Genomic DNA, 13,359 nt, shown 5'->3' with positions numbered 1-13,359 from the left:
CAGTTTGGGATATAAAGGTTAGTTTGAGTGGGAATGGCATAAGATTAATTTCAACGTGGGATTAGATCACCCATTAATCCCACAATCCCACAGTCACTTTACCCTTGAATTTGAAAACAGTAACAATTAGTACAAAAAGAATTGGAAAACAGTAACAATTAGTACCGAAAGTTTAAGTGATTGATTGGAATTTTTCCTTAAAAAAGATTGATTGAATTTGATAACGAACATGTTATCCGTATTCCCTTTCTTGCTCTCGTGATGAATATAAACAAACAAAAAAAATAGGTTTTTAATCATGTAGTAAAATAACACATACACATTATACTTAATGGTTTGATAGTATATTTTTAAGTAAATATTCGTTCGCAACCACGAAGAGATAAGATGGTATTTGTTCGTCACAACGAAAATATAATGTGGTTGATATGCAAGATAGGTGGGATGAAATAAATTATAAGAGATATATGAAGAGAAAAAAATTGTTATGTTCAATTGTAGTTTTTTTTTTCTTTGACATATTTTTTTTTGAATAAGCTAAATTAGCACATCCAAATTCGCGTCAGAGAGAATCGAACCTCAGACCTCAAGAGGAGCACACTCTCAGGTCTCAAGCCAATACCAATGCACCAACCCAAGTGGGTTCTTTTTGACATATTGTAGATATAATGTTCAATTGTAGATATGTTTGTAGAAATTCATGTGTGAGAGTTGATTGTTATTCTTTCATGATTTGAGTATGATAAAAAAAAATTCTTTTAAGTTGTACCATTTATGTGATAGTTTTTATCTACTTTGTTGATAGTTAACCAACACTTTAGAGAACTATGTGGCTCTGATTCCCTAATTGTTTAGGGATACGTAGGATCAGGAGTCCTCCCTGTCAAGCTATAATTCAGTAACTATATATTTTAAAAGGGTCTTGCTAACGAGTGCCCCCGAGACACTCTTTAAGCATTCCATTTAAAGAAACTTTTCATTCAAAAAATGAAACACTACAATTTCTAATGCGTTGACTTTACATACTCCCATAAAAGTTCTATAAAAAACTTACTATTTAAGGTCTTAAACAGTGTCCCGGGAGCACTAGTTAACATTTGTCATTTTAAAATAAGTATATTTGTTATAGTGTATTAGGCTTGCCAGACTAAATACAGAGTTAGACCAACAATGAATTGATTCAAAAGGTAAGAGTCTTACTCCATTAAGCATGAGGTAAGATTCTTGACTCATTCGTATGAAAAAAATTCATTTGAGAATGGAGAACTCATTTTGTGTGTTCACAGGTTCTCCGACAAAGATTAATCATCGCTGTTGTGTGCCCAAAAAAACTTTATCCTTGTTTTAGTTGCAGCAATTATTAGTCAGACTTCGAGTATATATATTTTCGGTCCACATTATTCCTTAATCATTTCTATATATATTATTATTATTATTATTCATTTCGATCATTTATTTAATTTTGTTAGTTGGATAATTGTTGTTAATTGGTGGAAAATTACGAATTTCAACTTTTTTATTTCTTAAATAAACAAATACTCCTAATAATTACACAAGTCAAACATAACTATGAACGAAAAAAACAAAAACAGAGGTTGTTATTCTACTCCATATTCTACTCCCGTAGAAAACGGTGGTAGTTATCAAAGGCGGCGGCGGGAACAGCCACCATGACCTTGACGCTTTCTCTTTCACCTTTCACCGGCAAAAACAAACAGTATCTATCGCTACAAATGGGTAACACAACTGGTTTCTCCATTCCAATCTCAACCCGATCCAAACCCAACCTCGACCACTGTGACAATATCAACACACCCACCAACTCAGGACTCGCTCTTGACTCGGACACAAACTCAGCCACTCTTCTCACATGCTCATTATCCACTCTCTCCTTCGCTCTCTTCACTAAATCCGACCCGTACCCGACTCCTCTTTCCACTAACTCCTTCGCACTTGTTTGCGCACACGCTAGAACAAATGCGTTTCCGTAGTATCCATCGGGTAAACCCGGTTTGACCCGGTTCCTCACGTTTACGCTGAATAAAAGCTTCAAAGTCTGGTTCGGTGGAAACGCCATTGCTCTCGCCCAGCTCCTCCACACGTGTGCCGCGAGAACTTCAAACGACGTAAACGATGGCTCGGAGATTTGACACGTGCGACGTGCCACGAATTTGAGATCATTTAACCGTTGCTTATTGAACACAATGCAAGTTGGTCTGAGACAATTTATGACCCGGTTCATAAACCCGCAAAGATCTGGTACACGGTTGAACTCGGGATGAATGTGACTCACCGAGTCAACACGAGTCCTCGGAGAAACATTGAACAAATGACGATCCCAAACAGGTTCCGGTTTAGCACCACCGCGTTTTCCAGAAGCCAATTCTGAAACATAGTTGAGAAATTGGCCACTGCCAATACCGTCGCAGATACAGTGGTTAAACCCAACTCCCAACGCAGCTCCGCCGTCAGTTAACCATGTCAGTTGAACAATTAACGGCGGAGATCCGTTGAGAACGTCGGAAACACTAAACGACAAGAGTTTTCTCCATTGAGTAACCGTTTTTGGAACTTTCTCGAAATCATTGACGGTGTAACGGTCACTAACGGCTTCGATGAAAACGGCGCCTTGGGCTTTACATAATACCTCGAGGCCCAGATTATTATCTGATCTGGGCCTTACTCTTCCAGCTAATGGGTAATAAGGAACAAGAGCTTTTGCTAATGCAGATTTTAACCGAGAAGTTGTTGTTACCTTGTCAAGGCCCGGGCCGGGCCTGTAAATTAGAAGATATTCGATAGTGAAACGAAGAAAAAGTTGAGAGTCGAGTGGTGAAAGTAATAGGATACCACTTGGTGTGGGCTCTGAAGGTGTCACTACCACAACTTCTTTAACTCGCACTGAACTTGCCATGTGAATTTGTAAGAAAGAAAGAAAGTTAGTTTTTAAGAAGTTTGGGGTTTTTGGTTTTAAGGTGAAGAAAAAGATTAGGAGAATGCATGTGGGGGGTGTGGTATTTATTTGTAGGGGGGACCCGTGGTGTTGGTTGTGTGTAATCTGTGAGATTTGTGGAAAGATTCTTGGGGCATAACTTTACGCAAGAAAATGAATAACAAAACAAACAAACAAAAATAGTAAAAAAAACAGATGTGCTGGATTTGCTTTGTGTCTGTCTTATTGGAAGAAACGATGGAATGGTAATTGATTGGGTACTCACTGCCTGATTGAAAGTAAATCATTAACACGTACTCAAATTCCTTTTTCTGTTTGTGACTAGGTAATCGATATAGGTGGTTACTAGTTGCCTTATTTCTGATGTGTATAATATGTCTCTTTCATTTTCATTTTCATGCATCTATACCTAGGACCAATTCTCATGCACCTAAATTTGAGTAATCCTAATCAAAGTGAAATTTGATCCATAGACGAAATGACTAAGTCATGGAAAACTCACACACATAAAGTGGAGTGACTGAGGTTCGAATCCCGGTCTTGACTACCGAAACTAGCAATTTCGGCATTTCTGCCAAATGAGCTAGGATTTGTGGACATTGAGTTCAGTTTTTAATGAGCTCCTCTTAAATAAATTGTTTGGAAGAATTCAAGCTCAATTTTTTATGGGAATAATTTTTGGAATACTAAAAGAAAAAATTGCTCATGTTTAGGAAACAAAACTGCAATTTTTCACAAAATAAAACAGGTTTATGTGAGTTTTGCTTTCATGAATATTTATGCTCTTTATCTTTTCGTACTATCAATCATATGTTTGGTTCTCTGATATCATTGCTTTTATTATAATATCATAGTCTATCTAAGATATGATAGGTCACCAATAGTCATGCTAGAGTCATGTTTGAGATGTTCAAATTCTAGGGTCACATTATTAGAGATATGACTTAAAATGAGTTTATAAGTTGCATTCATCCCACATTGATGATGGGTGTTTACTATAGGTACGACCCTAAGTGTTTAGTTGATTTAAGGTTTTACATATATGTTGATCGTACCTAATCAGAGAGGACGACCGCGCCGGCGTTTGCTCGTGTAAGCCCCTGTTGAAGCGGAGGGGGGTTGTGTACACACTCTGACGCTCAAGTCAGTATGAGTGGAGTGAAGGTTTTCGTGTGCTAATGATACGTACCCTGAGAAATGGCAAGGAGTCTTGTATATATAGCCCAGTGACATCAAGTCTGCAAGCTCAACATGTTCAAAATTTTCGAATTTCTTTAATGTAGTTTAATTAAGTCTGCATGTGTTGATCTAAAGTTGTTTCACATTAGTTCAAGTGTGCAAATTTAAATTATGATATAGATTCACAATTTTCATGATATAGAATTTCGTTTCATTTTTTAGTTTTTTTGAATTTTAAAAAAAAACAAATGCCTTTTTTTATCTAACCCAAACCGATAAATTTAATTTGGTTAGATAAGGTGTTACGGACTAACTCAACTTTCATTTGAAAAGTAACAAAATTTGCCTATCTCGGCTCTAGCTTCAAAAAATTTCCTTTGAGTTTTCTTCTTCTTCCTTCACTGGTGAGGGGATGGTTTTGAGTCATTTTTTACATAAAATCACCCCTCTACATTTTTTTGTTCTGTTTTTAATTTAAATGAGTTATTTACATATAGATTGAGTTTTTTAGATGTTTTCTTTTGTTGTGATTTCGTTCGTCAGAGTGCGGCGTTGTGTTGTTCATTTTGGTACGAAGTTGTTTGATTTTTCGTCTTGTTGCGGTGTTCGTTTAGTTCATATTGAAAAATTACTTCAATCAATTACGGATTCAATCAATGGTTGGGCGTCAACTTTGATTTTATCATATTACCTGTAGCATTTTGTCATTGTATGCTATTAACTTGGATGATGCACGTGAAATTGTTCGCAGATTCATCTTTTTCGTTTTTAACGATGTTGAATCTGTATTTCCATTTGATGTACTCTATCAATTAGAAGGAAAAATAAGATATATATATATATATATATATATATATATATATAGAGAGAGAGAGAGAGAGAGAGAGAGAGAGAGTAAATTTTGATATTTTCAAAATGCTCCCGGATGTAGTTTTTAAAAGGATTGGCTTTGCCATTTAGAAAGAGCTAAGACGCAGCTTGTTGTCCGTTAACGGTAAACGGTTTATTTTTTATTAATGTGTAATTATTTTCGATATATATATATATATATAATAAAATTAAAGATTCAAAAAAAAATTCAGACTATTAGAGAAAAAAAATGGTCCATAAAAACTGGAATTGGATCACCTCCGACCATAACACTACATCTTTGTGATTTTATGTGTGTGAAGGGAGAGAAACAAAAAATTAAAAAGTAAGGAGATGATGATGTGAGAGAGAAAAAATATGAGAGAGATATACACATAAAATTAAGGGCACCAGAGAGGGCATGAGAGAAAATGATTAGTGATGTCAATGGATATCCATGGGCGCATATAGTATGATATTTGTGTCCACTCCATTAGATAAATATGATATCCGCATCCATGCGGGTAATTCGCGGGTTTTGAGGTATCCGCAAATATTAACAGATATCAATGGATGATAATTTTGAATTTTTTTTTTCTTCTAATTATACATAAAATTTCTTAAAAAAAAGTAAAAAAAAAAAAATATTAACACATAATAATATTCATGCATTTCACTTTCAATTTACAACAATGTCACAACATTCATTTTTCTTCTTTTTACCAAAACTTAATATAATATTGATGACAGACAATTATATGATTTTTTAGTAGTAATTTAGGGTAGTTCTAATAGTAATTGAAGCTCAAAAACAAGCAAAAACCTGGAAAGTGAAGTAACTTGGCCTAGAAGCAAGAAAAGTAGAAAAAGCAGCAAAAAAGGGCAAAAACGGAATAAACAGCGCAAGCCATCGTACGCACGATGAGATCCAGCGTGGCATGATGAGAAGGCGGTTTAAATTGAAGAAAATCTGCAACAAATCTTTACCATCGTACCATGATGACTTGTCATTGTGGCACGATGAAAGGCGGCTGAAGAAAACAGAAAATCTGGAGAAGATCTTCCATCGTACCACGATATGATCCATCGTGGCCAAGATGAGGTGAAATTACACGCCATCGTGGTCACGATGGGTGCGACGGACGCGCAGAAAAATCTTAAACCCAGCTGAAAAACTATAAACAGAGCTTTCCTCCTTCAATATTATTCGTTCCAAAATATTCAAAGACATTGAATATTCACTCTAAGGATGAGGCAATGAGGGCCAAGGAACTCCGAGGCCAATAAGGTTCTTTTCTTTATTGTCTTTGTAATTTATTTTTCCTAGGTTAGGTGGAGTCGATGAACTCCCTTACGAATGCTTGGTTTTGTATAATTTGGGTTTAAATTCAATTGTTCCTATTGAAACTCTTTTATTGTCTGGTTTTTATTCTTTATTTTAATACTGATCACATTAGAATAAACTATAAGGAAATTAGTGGGTATCGGATAGGAAACAAAGCTAATTATCCCGAACGAAGGACGGTGCGCTAAGGTCCAACATGAGACCATTAAATTCAGTATCTGAGGTCTTAGTGTAGGATTAGAAAGCTTAGTCAAGAACGATTAATTCTACATGGAGTCAAAGTTAGGACTAGTTTAAGGCACACGTGACAGCTTGCGACACATTAAGCCTTAAGGGTAAGGATACCTAAGTTTAAATGAAAAAGTGGAACCGACTGGGGCGAGGATTTTTAAGCAGAGTAAGGCAACCTAAACTAGGCTCTGACCAGTTTGTAATAGAAATAGGGAACGAGTGCTTCTGAACCTATTTTATAAGACTAATCCTGATAGAGGGGAACAAGGGAATTAACCACCAAGCAGGAGTAAAGAGTGATTCAAAAACACTTAACCACCCCGCGTGGACACACATGCACCTTTACTTTATTTTTCAGTCATTTACTTTCCTGCAATTTATTTTTACCCGCACAACTATCTCTGAACAAAGCGAATGCAAAACTATTTCTAAGTGAAACTAGTAATTTTGGCGCAATCCCTATGAAGAACGATAACTTATCACTTTATTACTTGGTTTCGATTTTGTGCACTTGCAGAGCCACCATCAAATATCAATTTAATTCTCTTTAAAAAAATAACATACATACATTTCTAACTAAAATAAAATTCATCATAAAGTTGTGCGGAATATAAAAGCCACTTTTATATTTAATAATTAAGAAAATTTAAATAATTTTCTTATTTATTTGCGGGTATGGATATCTGCGGTTGTGGATACCATTAAATCTGTATCCATATTCATTAAGTATTGGGTAATTAAAATATCCATTTATTTCATCCGTGGATATCCATTAAGTTATCCGCCCCGTATCCGTGGCGAATTTTATCCGCGGATATTTGCGGGTACAAATAGTTTTGCCATCCCTAAAAATGATAGGAGAGGGTCCAAATCCCTAAAAACTATTCTCTCCGTCACAAAACTTTGGTCCTTTTAGAGTTTTGATTAAGAAATAATAAAGATTGATAAGTTAAGTCATTTTTACCCTTACTTTATTAAGAAAGAGAAAATTCATTTTTTTTATAAAGAGAAAATTCATTTTATGAATGTTTTAATTTTTTTGACTAAAAAATATGGATTGATTCATTCAAATTGAAAGTACATCGATCATTACAAATTCAAGATTGCTAAAAACTGAAAAAGGTGAATCTCCAAACAATCTTGCAGCACCTAGATTAATAGCATAAAACGGCATCATGAAAATGCGTACAAATATGACAAAATAAAAGTAACTGGAATCTTCATACTCCCGTATCTGCAACGTTGACTTCCAAGTCTTCATAAGATCTGTAATGAGTTGAGGTAAATATATCAATTTAAATCAACGAAATATCGTACTAAAATGAACCGGCAACAAACGCCACACAAGAAGACAACAAACTTAAAAAACAAAAAACAAAGAAGCAAATCTGTGTGGATAATCACTTATTTTAATGAAAAGGAAAGAAAAAACAATTCAGATGAGTGATTTTGGATAAAAAATTGATCCTAAAACCACCCCTTCAAAAATTGAACAAAAGAGAAAACTAGGGTTGAGGGGGGAGGGGGTGGCGGCTCTGGGAAGAAGAAAGATTTAGATGTAAACTTCACTCCGGCGGAGATTAGTTATCGCTAACGGCGGTGAAAACTTTGTACCAATATCATGGCGCAACAAAAAAAAATCAATATTTTTTACTTATTAAGTTATGCAAGAAGTTGTTTTTTTGAGTTCCGAGCAAAACTTGTATGATCATGTAACTATGTATGAATGTTTTAATTTTTGTAATGGTACAAATGGTAAAACATCATTAATTGTATCCCTGATTTTTTTAAAAAACCAAAGATTTAAGACAAAACTAAAAAATTAAAAGGATCAAAGATTTGAGACGGATGGGGTGGCTACTTAATTTTAGAATAGTCATTAATTTTGGACAAAATAGCCCCCTATTATATGTCACCGATTGATTCACATAGTATGTCACGTATGTAGATAACATGTCACGTTATGCCCCTAATAAAAAATAACATTAATAAAAATATTTTACTGTATTTTTTAATATCATTACATTTTTTTAATCTATGTGAACAAAATCACTTTCTATAATTATTTTTTGATATTGCACTTTTATAATTTCTGTCTCTCAAGGTATACTCCCCAGTCCCCATTCCCATTCCCATTCCCATTCAAGTTAGAGACTTTTCAATATTTATTATATTTTCCTTTTCTTCTTTTCCTTTCTACCCTTCCATCCTTATCTTCTCTCCTAAACTCCCAGACATAGCATTAGGATAACATTGTTAGTGCATAAGCATATTATTTAGATTAATGATAGAGTGATACTGTTGTCGGTTAATGAGGAATATTGTCGCCTGGATTTGTGGCAGATATGTAGAAAACTGGTATCCTAGTCTATCTAGTGTCCAAAATTTTGGAATAGGTTGTAGAGGATGCGTCTTTTAATGGCTAATGCTTCTTTTTCTTTTGTGTGTGACTAAAATGGCTAATGCTAATCTAATAGTAATGCATATGCATATTTAGGCTCGTTTGAATTAGTTTATTTTAAAAATTATGTAAATAGTTTATATAATTTTTATGTATTATTATATGTTTGTTAAGATAGTTTTTATAAAAATACAATTTTAAGTTTTTTAACTAGTGTGAACTTATAAAATAACATAAAATTTAATTTATATTAAATAAGTTGTTTGCATAAGCTCAACAATAAATTAATCCAAACTGGGCCCTAGTATGTTTTATTCTCATGGGTCACTATTATAAAAAATATATATTTAAATTTATTAAAAAAATTATGTATTTGATCTATATCTAATCTAATCTATATAAGAAAGTTAGTTGTTCTGGATAAGCCTAAACTACCCTTGCTTAAGCTTCCACCATGTGTCCCAAATAAGCGTAATTTGTGTCCCAAAATTTGATAACTAAACTAAAAGTACACACCATTTATAATGGAACCAAGCCATATGAGCCATTTTCTTAGTTTGTGAGTGAAAAAGTGTTTTATCAAACCAGTTTTTACATTCTAACTAAGTTACTTGAGTCATTTTGCACTTTTTGAGTGAAAATTCAGTTTGGAAAACTAAGTCATCTAAGCCATGTGAAAATGTCACATGTGAAGAAGTTCACTTTTCAAACTTTTTTGGGTTTCCAATATCTCAAATCAAATTTGAAATATCTTTTATTCAAATTTCTACTTTTCCTCTCAAACTCATATGGTGATAAGTAAAAAAATATTTTACACAGATAAATTTTAACTGATATATAAATTTTAACTATCGTATATGGAATAAACTATCACCGATAAAAAATTCAAAATAAATATCATTTGTGAGACAAGTTATATCTAATAAAAATTTCAAAAAAACAAATTGACACGGGATAAATTTTAATTAATTGATATATAAATTTAACTATTGTATACGAGATAAATAATCACTGATCAAAAATTCAAAATACTTATCGTATGTGACACAAGTTATTACTAATAAAAATTTCAAAAAAAAAAACTATTTTATACGGGATAAATTCTAACTAATATAAATTTCAAACTAACTATGATATATGGGGCAATTATAATTGATAAAAAAATTTAAAATAATTATCAAATATGATAAAGTTCTAACCGGCCAATTACAATTTGTATAAAAAAAACTATCTTATACGGGATAAGTTCTGACTTATATAAATTTCAAATTAACTATCATATACGAAGCAATTTCTAACTGATAAAAATTTCAAAATGATTATCAAATATGAGGAAAGTTCTAACTAATAACAATTTTTTTAAAAGAAAAACTATTGCATACATGGGATAAGTTCTAACCGATATAATTTTTTTTTAAAAAAAGGAAGAAAACTATCTTATACGGAATACATTTCTATTATTTTTTTTTCACTTTTTCTTAATTAACACAATTTATTATTTTGTTTTTACATATTTAAACATACTATTATTTTTTTAATTTATTGAAAACTTCTTTATTTCTTTGGGACTTTACCCCACTTTTGTACACACAAAAAAAAAAAAACTTTTTTATTTAACATTCATGCTACTTTAAATATCAAAATCTATTTAAATCTATAACTAAATCTATACCTGGATAAGTTATAACTGACAAAATTTTCAAATAACCATCATATACGGGACAAATCATCACCGATAAAAATAGCAAAAAAATTACCATATGTGAGACAAGTTCTAACTAATGAAATTTTCAAAAACACTATTTCACACCGGATAAGTTATAATTGACATAAATTTTAATTATCATATACGTGATAAACTATCACTGATAAAAATTTCATAATAATGATCATGTACGAGACAAATTCTTGCTATTAAAAAATTCAACATTTATGGTATCCAAAATAACTATCATACATGAGACAAATTATACTACTAACTCATAATACTGATTAAATAAAAAAAAATCAATTTTAATTAACAAAGTGTAACTGCTAAAAATATCGTCGTAACGTTACGACCCGTGCGATAGCACGGATCTATTACTAGTTTACTATATATATATATATATGGGGAGGGATCAAATTACACCGGTGTAACATTTGAGTAATGTTACACCGTTCAATAATGCTTCAACGAATTATATCATATAGATCATTCATGTTAAATTTTATAAAAATTTAAAATCGTTTGATATGTTATTGAGATTGATCAAGCTTAACGGTATTCAATAAAAACACATAAAGCGTTAATCTTGATCGGTCTCAATAACATATGAAACAATTTTAGATTTTTGTAAAATTGAACATGGATGATCTATAGGATATAAACTTTCAATCCAACGGTGAATTTTGTAAAATTTGTATTCGTTGAAGCATTATTGAGCGGTGTAACATTACTCAAATGTTACACCGGTGTAATTTGATCTCTCTCATATATATATATATATATATATATATATATATATATATATATATATATATATATATATCAGTTTTTTAATAATATCTATCCGCAAGCAATATAAAGCTACTTCAGCTGGCCCTATATTATTCTCTCTTTCTAAATACACGCTTTTGATTCTCAAATCTACATGGGACTATATCTCCCGTGATCAAAATTATAATTGATACATGTGCACATTATATCTCTTCTTTTCTTAATCACCACTTGAAATTTTCATACCGATATTAACTGTTGACTAGAACAGGTAGATGGTCAGTTGACAGCCCGTTGAACAGGTGGTTGACAGCGGGTCGAGCAGGTAGTTTACGGCAGGTCGAGCAGCTGATCCACGAAGGAGGATTTATACCTGCAGGTGCTCCGATGTCAAAGTTAGAGAGGGAATGAGAGCAGAGAGATACAAGAGAGAGAAAGTAATTGAGTGAATGAATAGTGTTACCTTGCTCTCTTGAATAGGAGAGCTTATATAGCCCCCAGCTCCGGGCCAAAGGTCCTCTTATTGAGTTGAATCTGTTTAGGCCCAATAAGATGGACTGCCAAGATATTACCCTTACATAGTGGGTGAAACAGTAATCTGCTCCTATCTTGGTGGAGAGGTTCCACCACGTTCTGCTGACATGGATGTGATGGGGCAAACCATTATGGACCTAGAGGGTATGATGTTGGACTAATTCTAGTCTAGTCCAAAACACATACAAAATTATAATATCTCAAATTTGAACTAAAATAAACACGTTCAACTTAATAATTTGAACTGATAATGTCTATATTAAATTGAAATTATAGCAAGATTTGCTAACCAAAGTTATTCATAAATGTCCTTTATTTAACAAGCACAAGTCTCTCAAGTAGTGCATATATAGTGCACAATTAATGAAATAACATTATAACAAATACAAATTTAGTCAAATTCATCGTTGGTAAAATAATTTATGAAGTATTCTGATTGAAGTTTTGAAAATAGGAACTTTAACTTAACATCATCAGCGTAGCAAAGTCGGTAGTCCCATAACTGAAGGAAAAGAAATATTTTAAGATTGTTATCATCAAAAGAGATTCATTAACTTACCGACAAAATGGGCCGGTTTGTTTAAGCTTTAAAAAAAATCTAGAAATTTTTTTGTAGAGACTTTGAAGAAAATCTAAAGCTATTTTCCGTTTGTTTACAATAACAAAAATTTATTTTTTTAGAAAATGGTTTTCAAAAAAAATAGATTTTGAAGAAAGCTATTGAAAATAGCTTTTCATTTTGAAGGAAAAATAATTTTTTACTAAAATAATTTTTGAAAAAATCTGAAACAAACATAAGTAAAATAAAAATAAAAATAAAAAGTGATTTTTTTGAAAAAAAAACAAATAGATTTTTTTGGAAAAAAAAATCTGTAACAAACGAGGCCAATATTTATTTTTATAGGGATGTTTGACAAGTAACAATTCAAGGTTTGGGATTATCATGTCACTTAGTCATATTATGTTTTTAGAGTCTTTTTTATGTCTTTCAGTATTAATTTTTAAGTTAAATCGGGTCAATTTAGGATTGTTTTAGTTGAGTTTGCATGAAGTTGAAGATTTGAATACATTGCTCAGAAAACTTTCAAATCAGATTAGAAATCACCTGAACCAGATAATTCCTTGGTTGTGCTATGCTTATTATAGGATGAGTTAATTAATTCTCTTGGGTCAATTTGAAACATGTAAACTTTTCAGGATCTTGGTATTGTAGTTTTAATCGTGTCTTTATTCAGTTATCTTTGTGTTTAATGTTTTTTATGAATTACACATTTATAAATTGTTCTTATGAATCAATTGATTACTAACCCTAACTATTTGAATATATATGAGATAATTGTTCGCATTATTGCACTGTGATAAAAGGAATTAAGGTCTGATAAAACTTC

General features: G+C 32.2%; 1 protein-coding gene across 1 annotated transcript; it reads right to left on the bottom strand.

The window, feature by feature from the left end:
• Positions 1 to 1,498: 1,498 nt before the first annotated feature.
• On the bottom strand, positions 1,499 to 3,339 carry LOC123894800 (alcohol acyltransferase 9). The gene has a single exon (XM_045944874.1). The coding sequence runs from the start codon at positions 2,912 to 2,914 to the stop codon at positions 1,616 to 1,618; it is 1,299 nt and encodes a 432-aa protein (XP_045800830.1). The 5' UTR covers positions 2,915 to 3,339; the 3' UTR covers positions 1,499 to 1,615.
• Positions 3,340 to 13,359: the final 10,020 nt, after the last annotated feature.

The sequence above is a fragment of the Trifolium pratense genome, linkage group LG7 (assembly GCF_020283565.1).
Source record: "Trifolium pratense cultivar HEN17-A07 linkage group LG7, ARS_RC_1.1, whole genome shotgun sequence".
NCBI lineage: Eukaryota > Viridiplantae > Streptophyta > Magnoliopsida > Fabales > Fabaceae > Trifolium > Trifolium pratense.
The sequence above is the reverse complement of the archived record's forward strand: the minus strand, read 5'-3'. Positions and strand labels throughout refer to the sequence as shown.

Excerpts from the sequence above, each read along its gene's own strand:
- LOC123894800 (XM_045944874.1), bottom strand. The coding sequence starts at position 2,914 with ATGGCAAGTTCAGTGCGAGTTAAAGAAGTTGTGGTAGTGACACCTTCA.